Genomic DNA, 12,691 nt, shown 5'->3' with positions numbered 1-12,691 from the left:
AATTCTGGTTTTATTTTGCTTTGTGTCTCAGTTCTTTTTATTTAAAATAGTTCATTTTAATGTTGGACAATGTGAAATAACGGCTCACTAGCTCCACCCCTACTGGTGTGGTCAGAGACAGAACTGTTACTAAAGTTACATGAATGTAGTGACGTGATCACATGGTTAATGCGGTCACATGGTTAATGTGGTCACATGGCTAATGCGGTCACATGGTTAATGTGGTCACATGGTTAATGTGGTCACATGGCTAATGCGGTCACATGGTTAATGTGGTCACATGGTTAATGCGGTCACATGGTTAATGCGGTCACATGGTTAATGTGGTCACATGGTTAATGCGGTCACATGGTTAATGCGGTCACATGGTTAATGTGGTCACATAAAGCTTCATGAATCTCTAACACTGTGTATCTGTTCGAGACAAAGACGCTCCAGCTTTTATTTTGTAGCATTGAACCACGTGACAGGAACTGAAAGGATGAAGGATGCTTCCTATGAATATATAAATATAAATGATGTGATGGTGCGTATTGTCGCTGCGTGGCGTCAGACTGCGGCGCCACTTCGTGCTCATTTGTTTACATTTTGCAGACCACATGAATGTCCAGTCGTGAGAAGAACGACAATGAAAAAGACAAACTGCTCAGTGTTATTGGTGTTATTATTATTACTCTCTACTGAGGAAACTGTGCTGCATCAGTGTTTACGTCTAAAAGAGCCTGTGTGGTGTATTAATTATTATAAATATATATATATGTATGTATTATTTGTGATTTGTATTTCTGCTTAATGCCTGAGTCATGGAATCCAACAGCTGAAGTCCAGGAGCATTAGACACAAAGTTTCCCATCAGATTCATTCATGTGGTTTATCCTCCTCTAATGAAACATTAAGTAAATACTTTTAAGACCTGAGGGTTAACGTCACATTTAAAGTGGGCGGGGCTGTTTGTATTGATGACTCAGGCTTTGTAAACGGACGCTTTCTGTCCGACTCGTTGACACGCAAAGAAGCTTCAATTTTAATTGTATATTTTTCTCTGCTTAATAAATAAATAAATAAATACAGGAGAATATCAAGAGTGAGTTTGACTGTGGAACACGTTAATGCATCGTTTATATATATATATATATATATATATATATATATATATATATATATATATATATATTAGACAAAAACAAGCTTTTCTTATTGTATTCTTCCATCCATCCATCCATCCATCCATCCATCCATCCATCCATCTTCTTCCACTTTATCCGGGGCCGGGTCACGGAGGCAGCAGTCTCAGCAGAGACGCCCAGACCTCCCGATCCACGCACACCTCCTCCAGCCGTTCTGGGGGCCTGGGGCGACACCAGGCCAGCTCAGAGACATAGTCCCTCCAGCGTGTCCTGGGCCTCCCACGAGGCCTCTTCCCAATAGGACATGCTTGAAACACCTCCTGAGGGAGGCGACCAGGAGGCATCCGACACAACTGGCTCCTTTAGACGTGACCTATTGTATTCTTCTATTAAAATAATGATATGAAACTAAAACCCCGCCCCTCGCCTCCACTGATTGGACTGCTCTCTGGGGGGAGGGACAACATGTTTTCTGTGTTCCCAGAATGCACCACCAGGGGTCTCTGTTTAAAAAAGTCAATGTTATTTTCCTTTGTTTTTATTACTGGTTTCTCTTTTGTGCCTTAGTTTGTTTAGAGAATAATTTGTTTAACTGCTTGAAATTGTTTCTATTTATTATTTAATGTATATTATTTTTGAGTAACTGTTTTGATCTGATTTAAAAAATAATCAGTGAAAAGCAACGATATCCTAGTTCTTTTGTATGGATTTCTAATGAGCGGTGAAATGTAGTGTGATGCTAACATGCTAACAAGCGTCAAATGAAATTAAAATTATTTTCGAATAATATATTTTACGGTTCAATTTATTCAGACAAATTGTTTTTCAGGAAATTTACTTTGATTTCTGAATTAATCTGTTAATAATATTAATCTGTTAATAATATTAATCTGTTAATGATATTATTCTGTTAATGATATTAATCTGTTAATGATATTATTCTGTTAATGATATTAATCTGTTAATAATATGAATCTGTTAATAATATTATTCTGTTAATGATATTAATCTGTTAATAATATTATTCTGTTAATAATATTAATCTGTTAATAATATTATTCTGTTAATGATATTAATCTGTTAATAATATGAATCTGTTAATAATATGAATCTGTTAATAATATGAATCTGTTAATAATATTAATCTGTTAATAATATTAATCTGTTAATGATATGAATCTGTTAATAATATGAATCTGTTAATAATATGAATCTGTTAATAATATGAATCTGTTAATAATATTAATCTGTTAATAATATGAATCTGTTAATAATATGAATCTGTTAATAATATGAATCTGTTAATGAGCCACATTCACTATTAGACTATTTCTTATTTATTTACAGTTAATGTGGAAAAACGTGTAATGAATTCACTATTAACCTAAATTGAAAAGCAAATAACTCAGTGTTAAATGTACTCAGTGTACACATAATTAATAAAGTTATGATTACTGATGGGTTAAATAGGGACTAATAATGACTTTATTCATGCTATTGACTTATTGATAGTAGGCATGCTGCTGATCAGAGCTGGTGGCTTCCTAATCTATCGATAAGTTCGTACTACGCTGGTGACTGTTTTGGAAAAGCTGCCAGTGATTTCTGAAGGATGTAGCAGGGCTCTGAACACTCAGACTCATGTGTTGATCGATATCAAAGCAAGCAAGAGCTGCTTTTGGATCGTCTACGCGTTATGGATAACAACTGGGAGAAGTTGGAGACCTGGCTTGGAAGTGGAAACTAGGCCATTCATTGGATTACAGCAGAGAGACCCAGGACAGAAGGCTATTGGAAATTAACATAGCCTGTATCAAATCACATTGCTTATCTCCCTTTTGGCTCCCCAGCTAGCCAAGGCTAAAGCCAAGGCTAAAGCCAAGGCTAAAGCCAAGGCTAAAGCCAAGGTTGTCTCAACTCTAATCACCAGGAAGTTTCTGCAGACGGCGGCTCTTACCCCCACTCCCTCCCCCCGCTCCTTCCCTACATTCCTCCTGGAACTGTTGATGCTGAACTTTTCCACACGTCATCTGGTTGTCAGTAACGCAGCTACAGGTCTTCAACTTCAAATGCCTCGTCGGCCATCTTTCCCCACCTCCCAACCGCAGCTGCATGGAGGCGTGGTTGCAGCGCCGACTGGCAGCACGCCCATGTCCCCAAACGGCTGGAATCCTGCTGTTCTTCCCACCTGACCCCCTCCCCCAGCCAACCTCCCACCCAACCCTTCCTACATGCCTTGTCTCGAGTTGTTTGACTGTGTCATGCTTACATTTATGTTTGCAGAGGTGATTTTTTTCCTGGTTTCACACTGTTTTCTCTGTTTAGGGAAATTAATTTCAAACTGGCAGTTTTTTTCCCCCTCACCCCTCCTCTCCTCCTGTTGTTGATCCCTTTTTACCCTAAATATGTGGGCGCCGCAAATGGCTGCTCCGGTGTGTTGATGTGTCTTCTTTCACTGCAACTACCTAGTCAAATTCCTCGTATTGTTCTAAACTGTACCTGGTCAATAAAGCTGATTCTGATTCTGATTCTGATTCTGAATATTGACACTTTAAACCATTTTTACCACTACTGTTTTTATCCACTATAATTTACAACTTTTAACCATTTTCTGTAGTTTTTAAAATCACATTTCACAACATTTTTTACCATTTTTGGTCACTTTGAACCATTTTATTAGTGATTAAAACCAGGATTTCCATCTTTAAGATGACTATAATAATAATAATAAACGTTCCTGGATAACAGTGGATATTATTCAGATGAATAAATAAATGTGGTTATCACAGATTCATAGAACAATAGACCCCTATAGATGGCTATGGTTGAGGTATGAATATGGCAGAGGTTCCAATGTAAACTGTAGGAACCAGACTGAATAAGAACAAACATTTCAGTGCCCCGCCCCCACGGCTGTTGATCGTGACGTCAGATTCAGAACTCATAACTGACAGTGAGGATAAAAGACATCAGTTTACTTAAAAGCTGAACAATGCACCGTGTTTGATAACATTTAACATTTGTATATGTAAATATAGAATGTATGCTGCAATGTGGAACTATTTATTATTATATTATTATTATTATTGTGCTCCTTTACACACAGTGTCCATCTGAACCCACTTATCTATGCGTACTTTATATCAGGACCACAGGATTATCATATGGGCCTAATTATTGATGTTATACTGTAGTTGCAAGTACAGTCACTAGTAGAAATATAATGACAGACTATCAATAGTGTTCATGAACAGGGTTTCTACAATTAACGCAGATAAAGGAAATTAGCCGTAGACCAGAAGTCAGTTTAGCTAACAGTAAAAAAAGCTACAGCTACATATATTGGTCCCAGCATAAAATCAAATGAAATCTGAAAGATAACTTTTTATTTTTTGTCCCAGGAAATAGCCTTTTGTTGGAAAACTGGCCCCGCCCCAGTCGGCGGTGGCACTTGTGTGAACTGTCTTTAATTATGATCATCCAGTGAGTTCTGGAACGGGTTACAGTGGGATTTGAAATACAGTTTAATCTGTTTCACTAGTGGTTTCTCGTTCTACTTCCCAGTAGGTGAAAAATACATCTAACCACAGTATCTCACTTACTGTATGTGACCTGTCAATGCACTAAGTTGCTCTCCGTTGCTAAAGAGACCTGAGGTAATGCTTACCTTAGATCTCTGGTGGGTTTCCTCTTATTAAAGAAAAGTGGACTACATAAAGTTTTTAGTTGGATAATCCTGAGTTGTTTAATATCCCTTCAGTTAGAGTTGGTATGAAGTAAAAAGTCCTTTTATAAGTAAAAGATGCATTAAAAAAATGTTCTCTTCCAAATTCTTCTCTGAGCTCTTTCAAAAAGGCTAAAAACAGGATAACTTATATATTCCACTTGTCATGTAAACAGGAAACATCATGTGACTAAAATCCATAAAGAACATGTTGTGAGTCGACGGTTGTACCACACAATACACAACATACATAAACACCTTTCACATTCTAGTTTATTGTATATGTGATACAGGAAACCACAGTGAACGTTGTGTGAACTTTTCATATTCTACTGTATGTGCACAGAGCACACGTTTCAACAGAGCAATAAAAACAAGTAATAGTACATAAGCACAATTAGCATAAAACAGAATATAAAAATAGTAAAAAGAGGTTTTAGATTCTCTCTTTATACTGTGATGACCCGCCCTACTGTACCTCTGATTGGCTCTGACCGTTTTTCAAGTGACCAATCAAACAGGAGGTGCTGTCTATGCAATGCCCGCCCCCAAAGTACTCTTAGCGCTGTTAGTGTGGTGGACGTCATCACAGATGATGTCATCAACCTTTCCTCTGAGCAAACACCATCACCATTCATCCTATGAACTATGTCTATACCTCAGTGTCTGATGACGTTCTGTCATAACAAGTCGTGTTTATAAACAAAATGTTAAACTTAAGCTTTAACCCCAGATTTAAAAGTCACAGTTTAACGTTTACACAGGAAAGAAACGGATTAGCTGAGCTCAACCTGTGGCTCAGGATGTGGTTCTTTGACTCTTTTGTAAAGGCTCCCTATAGCTTTAAAATATATTAAAATAGTTACTTTATTTATTTATTTATTTATTTTAAAAGGCTATTAATGATTGACATATAAAATCATAACAATATTCATCTCCAGTATTATACAGTTTAATACAATATTGTTTTATTGGATATTATTTAAATGCTTTTGTTTATTTATTATTTCCATATGTTACTTGTATATATGTTATTTAAGGTATTATTGTATTCAATTTGGCCCTGAAAATAAAATTTTATCAAAGAATTAAATTAAATCGGTACTTTAACTAAATACTGGTTTAAACACTGTTTAAGAACTGGAACCATTTAAAAAATACACCAGAATCAGATAAAACTCAACAGATATTCAACCATTAGAGACCTTCAGCTACAGTGAGGGTCCCCACTCTCTGGGACCTTTATTTTGGAGGGTCCCCACTCTCTGGGACCTTTATTTTGGAGGGTCCCCACTCTCTGGGACCTTTATTTTGGGGGTCATGGCCTGAAAAAGGTTGAGAACCACTGCTTTAATGAAGAACCTTTACTGTAATTAACGTCTGTTATCATCATATCTTAATATATAGTCTTTGATCATGTTTGTTGTCTTTCATCTCTTTAATTAAACATTTACTTTTCTACAGACGTCTTTTCTCTCTGCAGGGGGCGGAGTCTTATGGGTAAAGATGATAGTGAGAGATAGTGGTGATGTGTGTGTGTGTGTGTGTGTGTGTGTGTGTGTGTGTGTGTGTGTGTGTGTGTGTATTACAGTACAGATGATAGTTTTCCCGTGTGTTACATCTGTGTGGTCTTTCTTTGTACTAATACTTGACAGATGAAATATGAACATGATTACATTTAGTTTTATGATTTATTCATTATGCAGTTAAACTGTGACATTTTAATATTGTGACAATTCTGAGATTGATTTGAAAAGTAAAATATAAATGAAATAGGGATCAATATTCAGTCCAGTTTGTTTATACATACTGAACAATTATCAATAAAGAAGTGGTTCATAGTTGATGTCATTATACTAATCATTTATAGAGTTTCTACAGATAGAAGCAGATCAGATTTAAGGTTTTAATACCCAATTATTGTGTTTTTAATGCTACAAATAAAGATAAATTAGCATATTTCATTTAAAATTTGTAAACATTCCATCAAGCAGAAGAATGAGGAAAATTTCAATATTCAAAAGAAAATTTTTAACAACAGGAAACTTTGAAGCTAAAAAAAGTGTAAAATTTCAGCTAAAAACTGCAGCGTAAACGTCATAAAAAGATACAGTTCATGAAAAAGCCTTTATTACAGGGTCAGAAATATCTAAAAGTACACCAAATAATTTTATCAGCCCTGTGGGAAAATATGAGCTAATATGAGTTGATCTACACACGTTAAAATAAATGTTTACTGGTTATTTGTCATTTATTTAGATAAAAAAAAACTAAGACTGGAAACTGGACAAGTTTAGTTTCATTAAGTTATGGGAGGATGGATGCAGGTTGGATGCAGGTTGGATGGGAGGATGGATGAATCTGCAGGGATTACAACAGTGTGAGTTGGGTTGCCAGGTTGTGATTTGAAAGTAAATGAGTGTTTTTAACTGATCTCAGACCTGCAGTTAGAATCAGTTAAACTTCAGTTAATCACAGATGAACTCCATGTCTACTTCCTGTTCTCGGCTCCTCCTCTTTCAGGTCCTGGTCCTGGTCCTGGTCCCGGGGGTCCAGAGCTACGAGGCTCCCGAGGACCAGCAGGAGGACATGTTTTCTACCAGAGCGTGTCCAGCCTTCCTGACCTTCAGTAACGCTGCGTTCCTCTCAGGAGTCACCGCTGAGCTGCCCTGTCTCTGCAAACCTCAGCAGGTCCGTTTTAATCACACTTTAACTGTCTTAAATATAATAACTTTATTTATAAACATGTTTTTATTTGAAGAATAATGTTTATTTATAAAGAGATTAAGGGAACAGTAACTCATTTAACGTGTGGAAATTATGACTTTAAGAGGAAAACGTTAAATGGAAAATTGTCTTTTTATTGGAATACTGTTTATTTATGTTTGGGAATAATGCTTTTATATGAAGTCATAAATATCTACACTGTTTTATGGAGAGGAATAATATCATAAATATAGATGCTGTGCAGCAATGGTTGGGGCCAGGCAATTTTAGCCAAAAAGAGGAATTCTACAGCTGCAATAATTTGTCAATAAATTACATCATTGATTCACAAATCATTTGATGAACATCCTCTATGTCACTGTGCTAATTAGCATTAGCACATGGAAATGTCACCATAGCTTCACTAATCCTCTCAGTGGAAAGAAAATATTAAAAAGATACAATGTTTGCATCAGCTCAGTGAAATTAAAAATGTAAAAAAAACCTGTTTTTGAGATAAAACTTTGATATTTTCCAAACATCATCTACAATGTCTACAACATTATCATCACGATCATTTTCTGATGAACATTGAAATTGTGTTGAACAAGTTTTACAGTTTTTGAAACAAACAAAGTGACGGACTTTAAAATTTAAAAAAGGTTTAAATGTACCAAAGTTTCTTCAGTGTTGGGCAACGTTTTGGTAAAGAAGAAGAAGAAGAAGAAGAAGAAGAAGAAGAAGAAGAAGAAGAAGAAGAAGAAGAAGAAGAAGAAGAAGAAGAAAAAGAAGAAGAAAACAGATCATAGACAGAACCTAAGGATTAATTCTTCATCAGTTTGTTTTTTTCCACTTCCTGTTCCAGATCCAGTCCGTGGTTTGGTTCTTTCGTAAACATCAAAGCGGTGCCGAGGACACCCGTGCCCTGACTGATCACCATGGTAACAGGCTGATGGACAGCAGCCACGTGTCCCACAGCTCAGACCTACGGAGTCGTTTCTCCATCAGACTCTTCAGCCTCCTCATCTTCAGGATCAGAACCCACGACTCAGGCCTTTACATCTGTGGCTCCGCCCACAACGACTACTTCTATGGATATGACGTAGACGTGCAGGAGGCCAAGGCCGTCAGCCTAGTGACCAGGTGACCAGACGTCACATATTAGACACTATGTAGCTGAGCTGGAGCACACATGCAGGACAGGGAACCTCTAGGAACACATGTGGGCGTCACTAAATACAATAAAAAATAAATAAATACACATTTTTTATAGTGCGACAATTTAAAACTTTATTTGTGATCATTGGCATCCGATAATATCGATATAAAGTGTTACAGTGTTTACTAGTGGTGGAAAATAATATTGTTTAGGTTTCTGTGCTGACCTTTCATTTACGGGTCATTTCCTGTCAGAACCGGAAGTACTGTAACATGCAGCTGTGACACAGTTTTACTTTTTAAACTGTGCTGTTAACCTTCATTTTGTGGCTAAAGCAGAGTCTGTAAGTGTAGAAAGTGTTTATTATGTGTTTTACACACTGATATAGATCGTTATTCCCTGTTTCCACACATTTAAACAGCTCACAGGCTAACTGCTAAGCTAATGCTAATGTGCTAGCTATCTTAATCAATTTCTACTTAATTTAAATACAATATAACAAATACTACACAAATAATATTGGTGGTATGTTTGCTGGACAATATTAAAACATTATTTCATTGTGTATAGTTCCAGTTTTACTGTAAATATTGTTTGATGTTGAGTTCCAACAAAGTTCTTCTTCTGCGTTTATAATTATTCTGTAAACAGCTGCTGTTACTACTTTTTCCACTGAATTTAAATTGTTTTTTTTTGTGCTCATTTTTCACAATGTAATTGAATATAGATAAAAGTGCCAATAAAAATATGTACGTTTCTTAACCGGATGCACACATACTGCATTTGATACATTTCTAACATAAAAATACTATATTAAATCCAAAATAAATTGTAGTTCTTTGACACAAACTTATAAAACTACTTCAGAGAGTTGAATAAACAGAAACAATCAAAGTTGAAACTGTTGCCATGGTATTTAAACTACAAAGACTCTATACTTGGTATACTCTATATACTTTAGTATATACTAACTAGGGATGTAACGATTAATCGTAAGGCAGTTAAAAATCGATTCATAGGTACCACGGTTCACATCGATGCTCTGAAAATTGAATCGCAGTACTTTTTTTAAACAGCAGAGGGCGTTATATATTTATCCTTCCAGAAGCGGACGTGACGGGCGGAATCTGCTACTATTTTCTTTCTGGTCGCCATTTACTGTTAAACATGCTCATAAATGATTCATTACCCCTTTAGCACCGAAAGAATATCTGTAATATTACGTGAATATCTGTAAAAGTCACGTTTTTCTATTAGCTCTGTCTGCTAGCATAGCTTCATCTCTTCACTGGTGTAATAACTGCATGCCAACCGACTACTGGGCTACCAGCGCCCTCTGCTGGTCTAAACAAATATTTGACATAAATACAGTAAAATGACTGTTTTGTTTTTTTTTTAAAGTCCAATTATTAAGGCACAAAATACATTTTCAGTTGCACTTTTAAAAAGAAAAGAACTATTATGTACTTTTGAATTGTTTACTATAGAACCAGAATTTAAATTAATAGGCTTCTTCATTTGTATTATTCCTTTATTTATTTCATTCAAGATTTATTTTTTGTTAAATTGCATCATTTTGAATAGTTTATCAAGGGATTCTTTTGACAATGAAAAATAAAAGGAAAATAATATAGTATTTTCCCCCAAAAAATAAAGGAATATTTTTCAGTCATTTGTCAACAGTCCCATTTTGTAAAATAAATCGTGAGAAAATGGTATCGTGAACCCAGTATCGTGAATCGAATCATATCGGGAGTTGAGTGAATCGTTACATCCCTAATACTAAGTTTATGAAGATGATCTGTTTTATGTTTATATCTTCCTACTGTGATGCAGATTAGTGGGTAAATAAAGATAACGTGGTGTTTTGTGTCCAGTCCACCAGGGGGCGACAGAGGGAAACCAATCAGCTTCTCTCACGCGTCTCTTCAGACCTTCACAAGCTACGGTCCGTGGACGGTGTGTGACCGCTGTGGACCCCCGGGGGAGCAGGTCCGGATCGGGCTCTGCTACGTCCACTCTCGCCTCCTCCATGTGCGCTACAGGAGGGCCAATCAGACGGTGGCCTCGTGTGGCTCGGGGGCGGTGCCTAAAGCGCTGAGTCGACTGATCCAGAGCACGGATGGAGCCAGGTTAGAGGTCAGACCATGTCATGTGACCTGTCCGACTCAGGCTCCTCCCCCCTCTGTGCTGAAGGACCTGATAGAGTTCCTCGGCTACAGGTGAGATGGATGGATGATGGATGGATGGATGGATGACTCATTAACTTCCTGTGCTGTAGCTCCTCCCTCTCTCCCTCAGAGCCAATGAGGGTGTACTACCTGAGTCATCCATCAGGGGGCGTGGTCACTCTGGACTGTCCTGGTTCTCGTCCCAACATGGCCGTAGGGTGGGACCACGGCTCTAGACCCATCTACCGCTTTGAGGGCCCTACAGGGGCCGCTAACCGCCGGTTGATGATCGACGCTGGACATCACCTGGTGTTTCAGTCAGCACACGTTCATGATACAGGTAACGCACACACACACACATAGACACACACACACACGCACACAGACTTACTTATTTTACCTTTTTTTGCAACTCCACAAAACTCACCATATTTTAACCTATTTTCATCACTTTTAACCTCCTCCACACCACAGGCTCCTCCTTCTTTATTGATTTATATTATTTTAATTTTTACAGGCTCCTCCTTCTTTATTGATTTATATTATTTTATTTTTTACAGGCTCCTCCTTCTTTATTGATTTATATTATTTTAATTTTTACAGGCTCCTCCTTCTTTATTGATTTATATTATTTTATTTTTTACAGGCTCCTCCTTCTTTATTGATTTATATTATTTTATTTTTTACAGGCTCCTCCTTCTTTATTGATTTATATTATTTTATTTTTTACAGGCTCCTCCTTCTTTATTGATTTATATTATTTTATTTTTTACAGGCTCCTACTTCTGCTGGCTCCAGGGTCGTCGTGTGGCTGAGCTCCGCCTCCTGGTCTATCCCAGCCTGGGTCTGGGCCAATCAGAGACGCTGCCTCACTCTGAGCTGATGGAGGCTGTCATCACCATGGTAACGTGGTATTCCATCATGAGTGCCGTGTTCATCCTGCTGATGTTTTGTAGATTTCTGCTGAGATACCACAGAGATGCTGCTGGGATGTGAAAATCAAATAAAAGTCAGTGATGCATTTAATGATGAATCAGCTTCACTAACATGTCACATGATGTCATCATACGTGTCATCATTTACACTTTTAAGGTTGTTTTTTGATGATAAAATGATATAAACCTGTCCTCTGCACAGGAAGTTATCTCTAATATAAATGAAAAGTTTAGAACAATGTTGTCAAATACTAAATTATATCATTTATTTGTCTTTCATTTTTCACATTTTAAAAACAAACTAAACGTGTTCCACTGCTCTATGACTAGTGCACAGTCAGCAGTATTTAAAGAAAATCACAAGGTTATAATCAACAAAACATCTTAAAGCACCAATAAAATGTGGATGTTTAAATGTAAAAATATTAAAGATGAACAGTGACAGGTGAGAATCTGTCACTGTTCAACATGTTCTTCAGTTTTTCTCCAACGCTCTTCAAAAGCCTTCATCTGATGAAGAGGAGGAGGGATGAAGAACAGCTCTTCATGCTGAGAGGATGAACAGAGCAGCTGATTCATCAGACGTACGTGAACACTTCACTACCCCCCCCCCCCCCCCCCCCCCACAGCTAATGCTGCACAGCCTTCATCCTCCTCCTCTTCCTCACACGACTCTAACATCTGCTTTTCTTTATGAGGACCACCTCCAGGACACGTCTGTGAATCTAAACTAAACAAAGAGCTTCAACATATAAACATACTATGAGTGATTTCACTATTATTATAAAAGTAAACACAATATGATTATATTTGGCCTGTTGGACATTGGCATTAAAACATTAAAACATTAAAACATTAAAACATTAAAA

The 12,691-nt window shown here is 37.0% G+C and overlaps 1 protein-coding gene across 1 annotated transcript; it reads left to right on the top strand.

Annotated features, from left to right (window-relative positions):
* The first annotated feature begins 7,334 nt into the window (after nt 1–7,334).
* On the top strand, nt 7,335–12,355 carry LOC114466493 (Ig-like V-type domain-containing protein FAM187A). The gene is made up of 6 exons (XM_028451954.1): nt 7,335–7,542; nt 8,423–8,700; nt 10,594–10,938; nt 10,998–11,227; nt 11,663–11,790; nt 12,302–12,355. Exons 1-6 carry the CDS (start codon nt 7,339–7,341, stop codon nt 12,353–12,355), a joined length of 1,239 nt encoding a protein of 412 aa, XP_028307755.1. The 5' UTR covers nt 7,335–7,338.
* The last annotated feature ends 336 nt before the right edge of the window (nt 12,356–12,691 follow it).

The sequence above is a fragment of the Gouania willdenowi genome, chromosome 7, assembly GCF_900634775.1.
Source record: "Gouania willdenowi chromosome 7, fGouWil2.1, whole genome shotgun sequence".
NCBI classification, from domain to species: Eukaryota; Metazoa; Chordata; class Actinopteri; order Blenniiformes; family Gobiesocidae; genus Gouania; species Gouania willdenowi.
Note: the sequence above shows the minus strand (reverse complement) of the source record. Positions and strands in the feature narration are given on the sequence as shown.

Coding starts and splice junctions, on each gene's coding strand:
- LOC114466493 (XM_028451954.1), top strand. CDS start 7,339: ATGTCTACTTCCTGTTCTCGGCTCCTCCTCTTTCAGGTCCTGGTCCTG. Junction 7,543..8,422: donor GTCTCTGCAAACCTCAGCAG/GTCCGTTTTAAT, acceptor TTCCTGTTCCAG/ATCCAGTCCGTGGTTTGGTT. Junction 11,228..11,662: donor AGCACACGTTCATGATACAG/GTAACGCACACA, acceptor TATTTTTTACAG/GCTCCTACTTCTGCTGGCTC.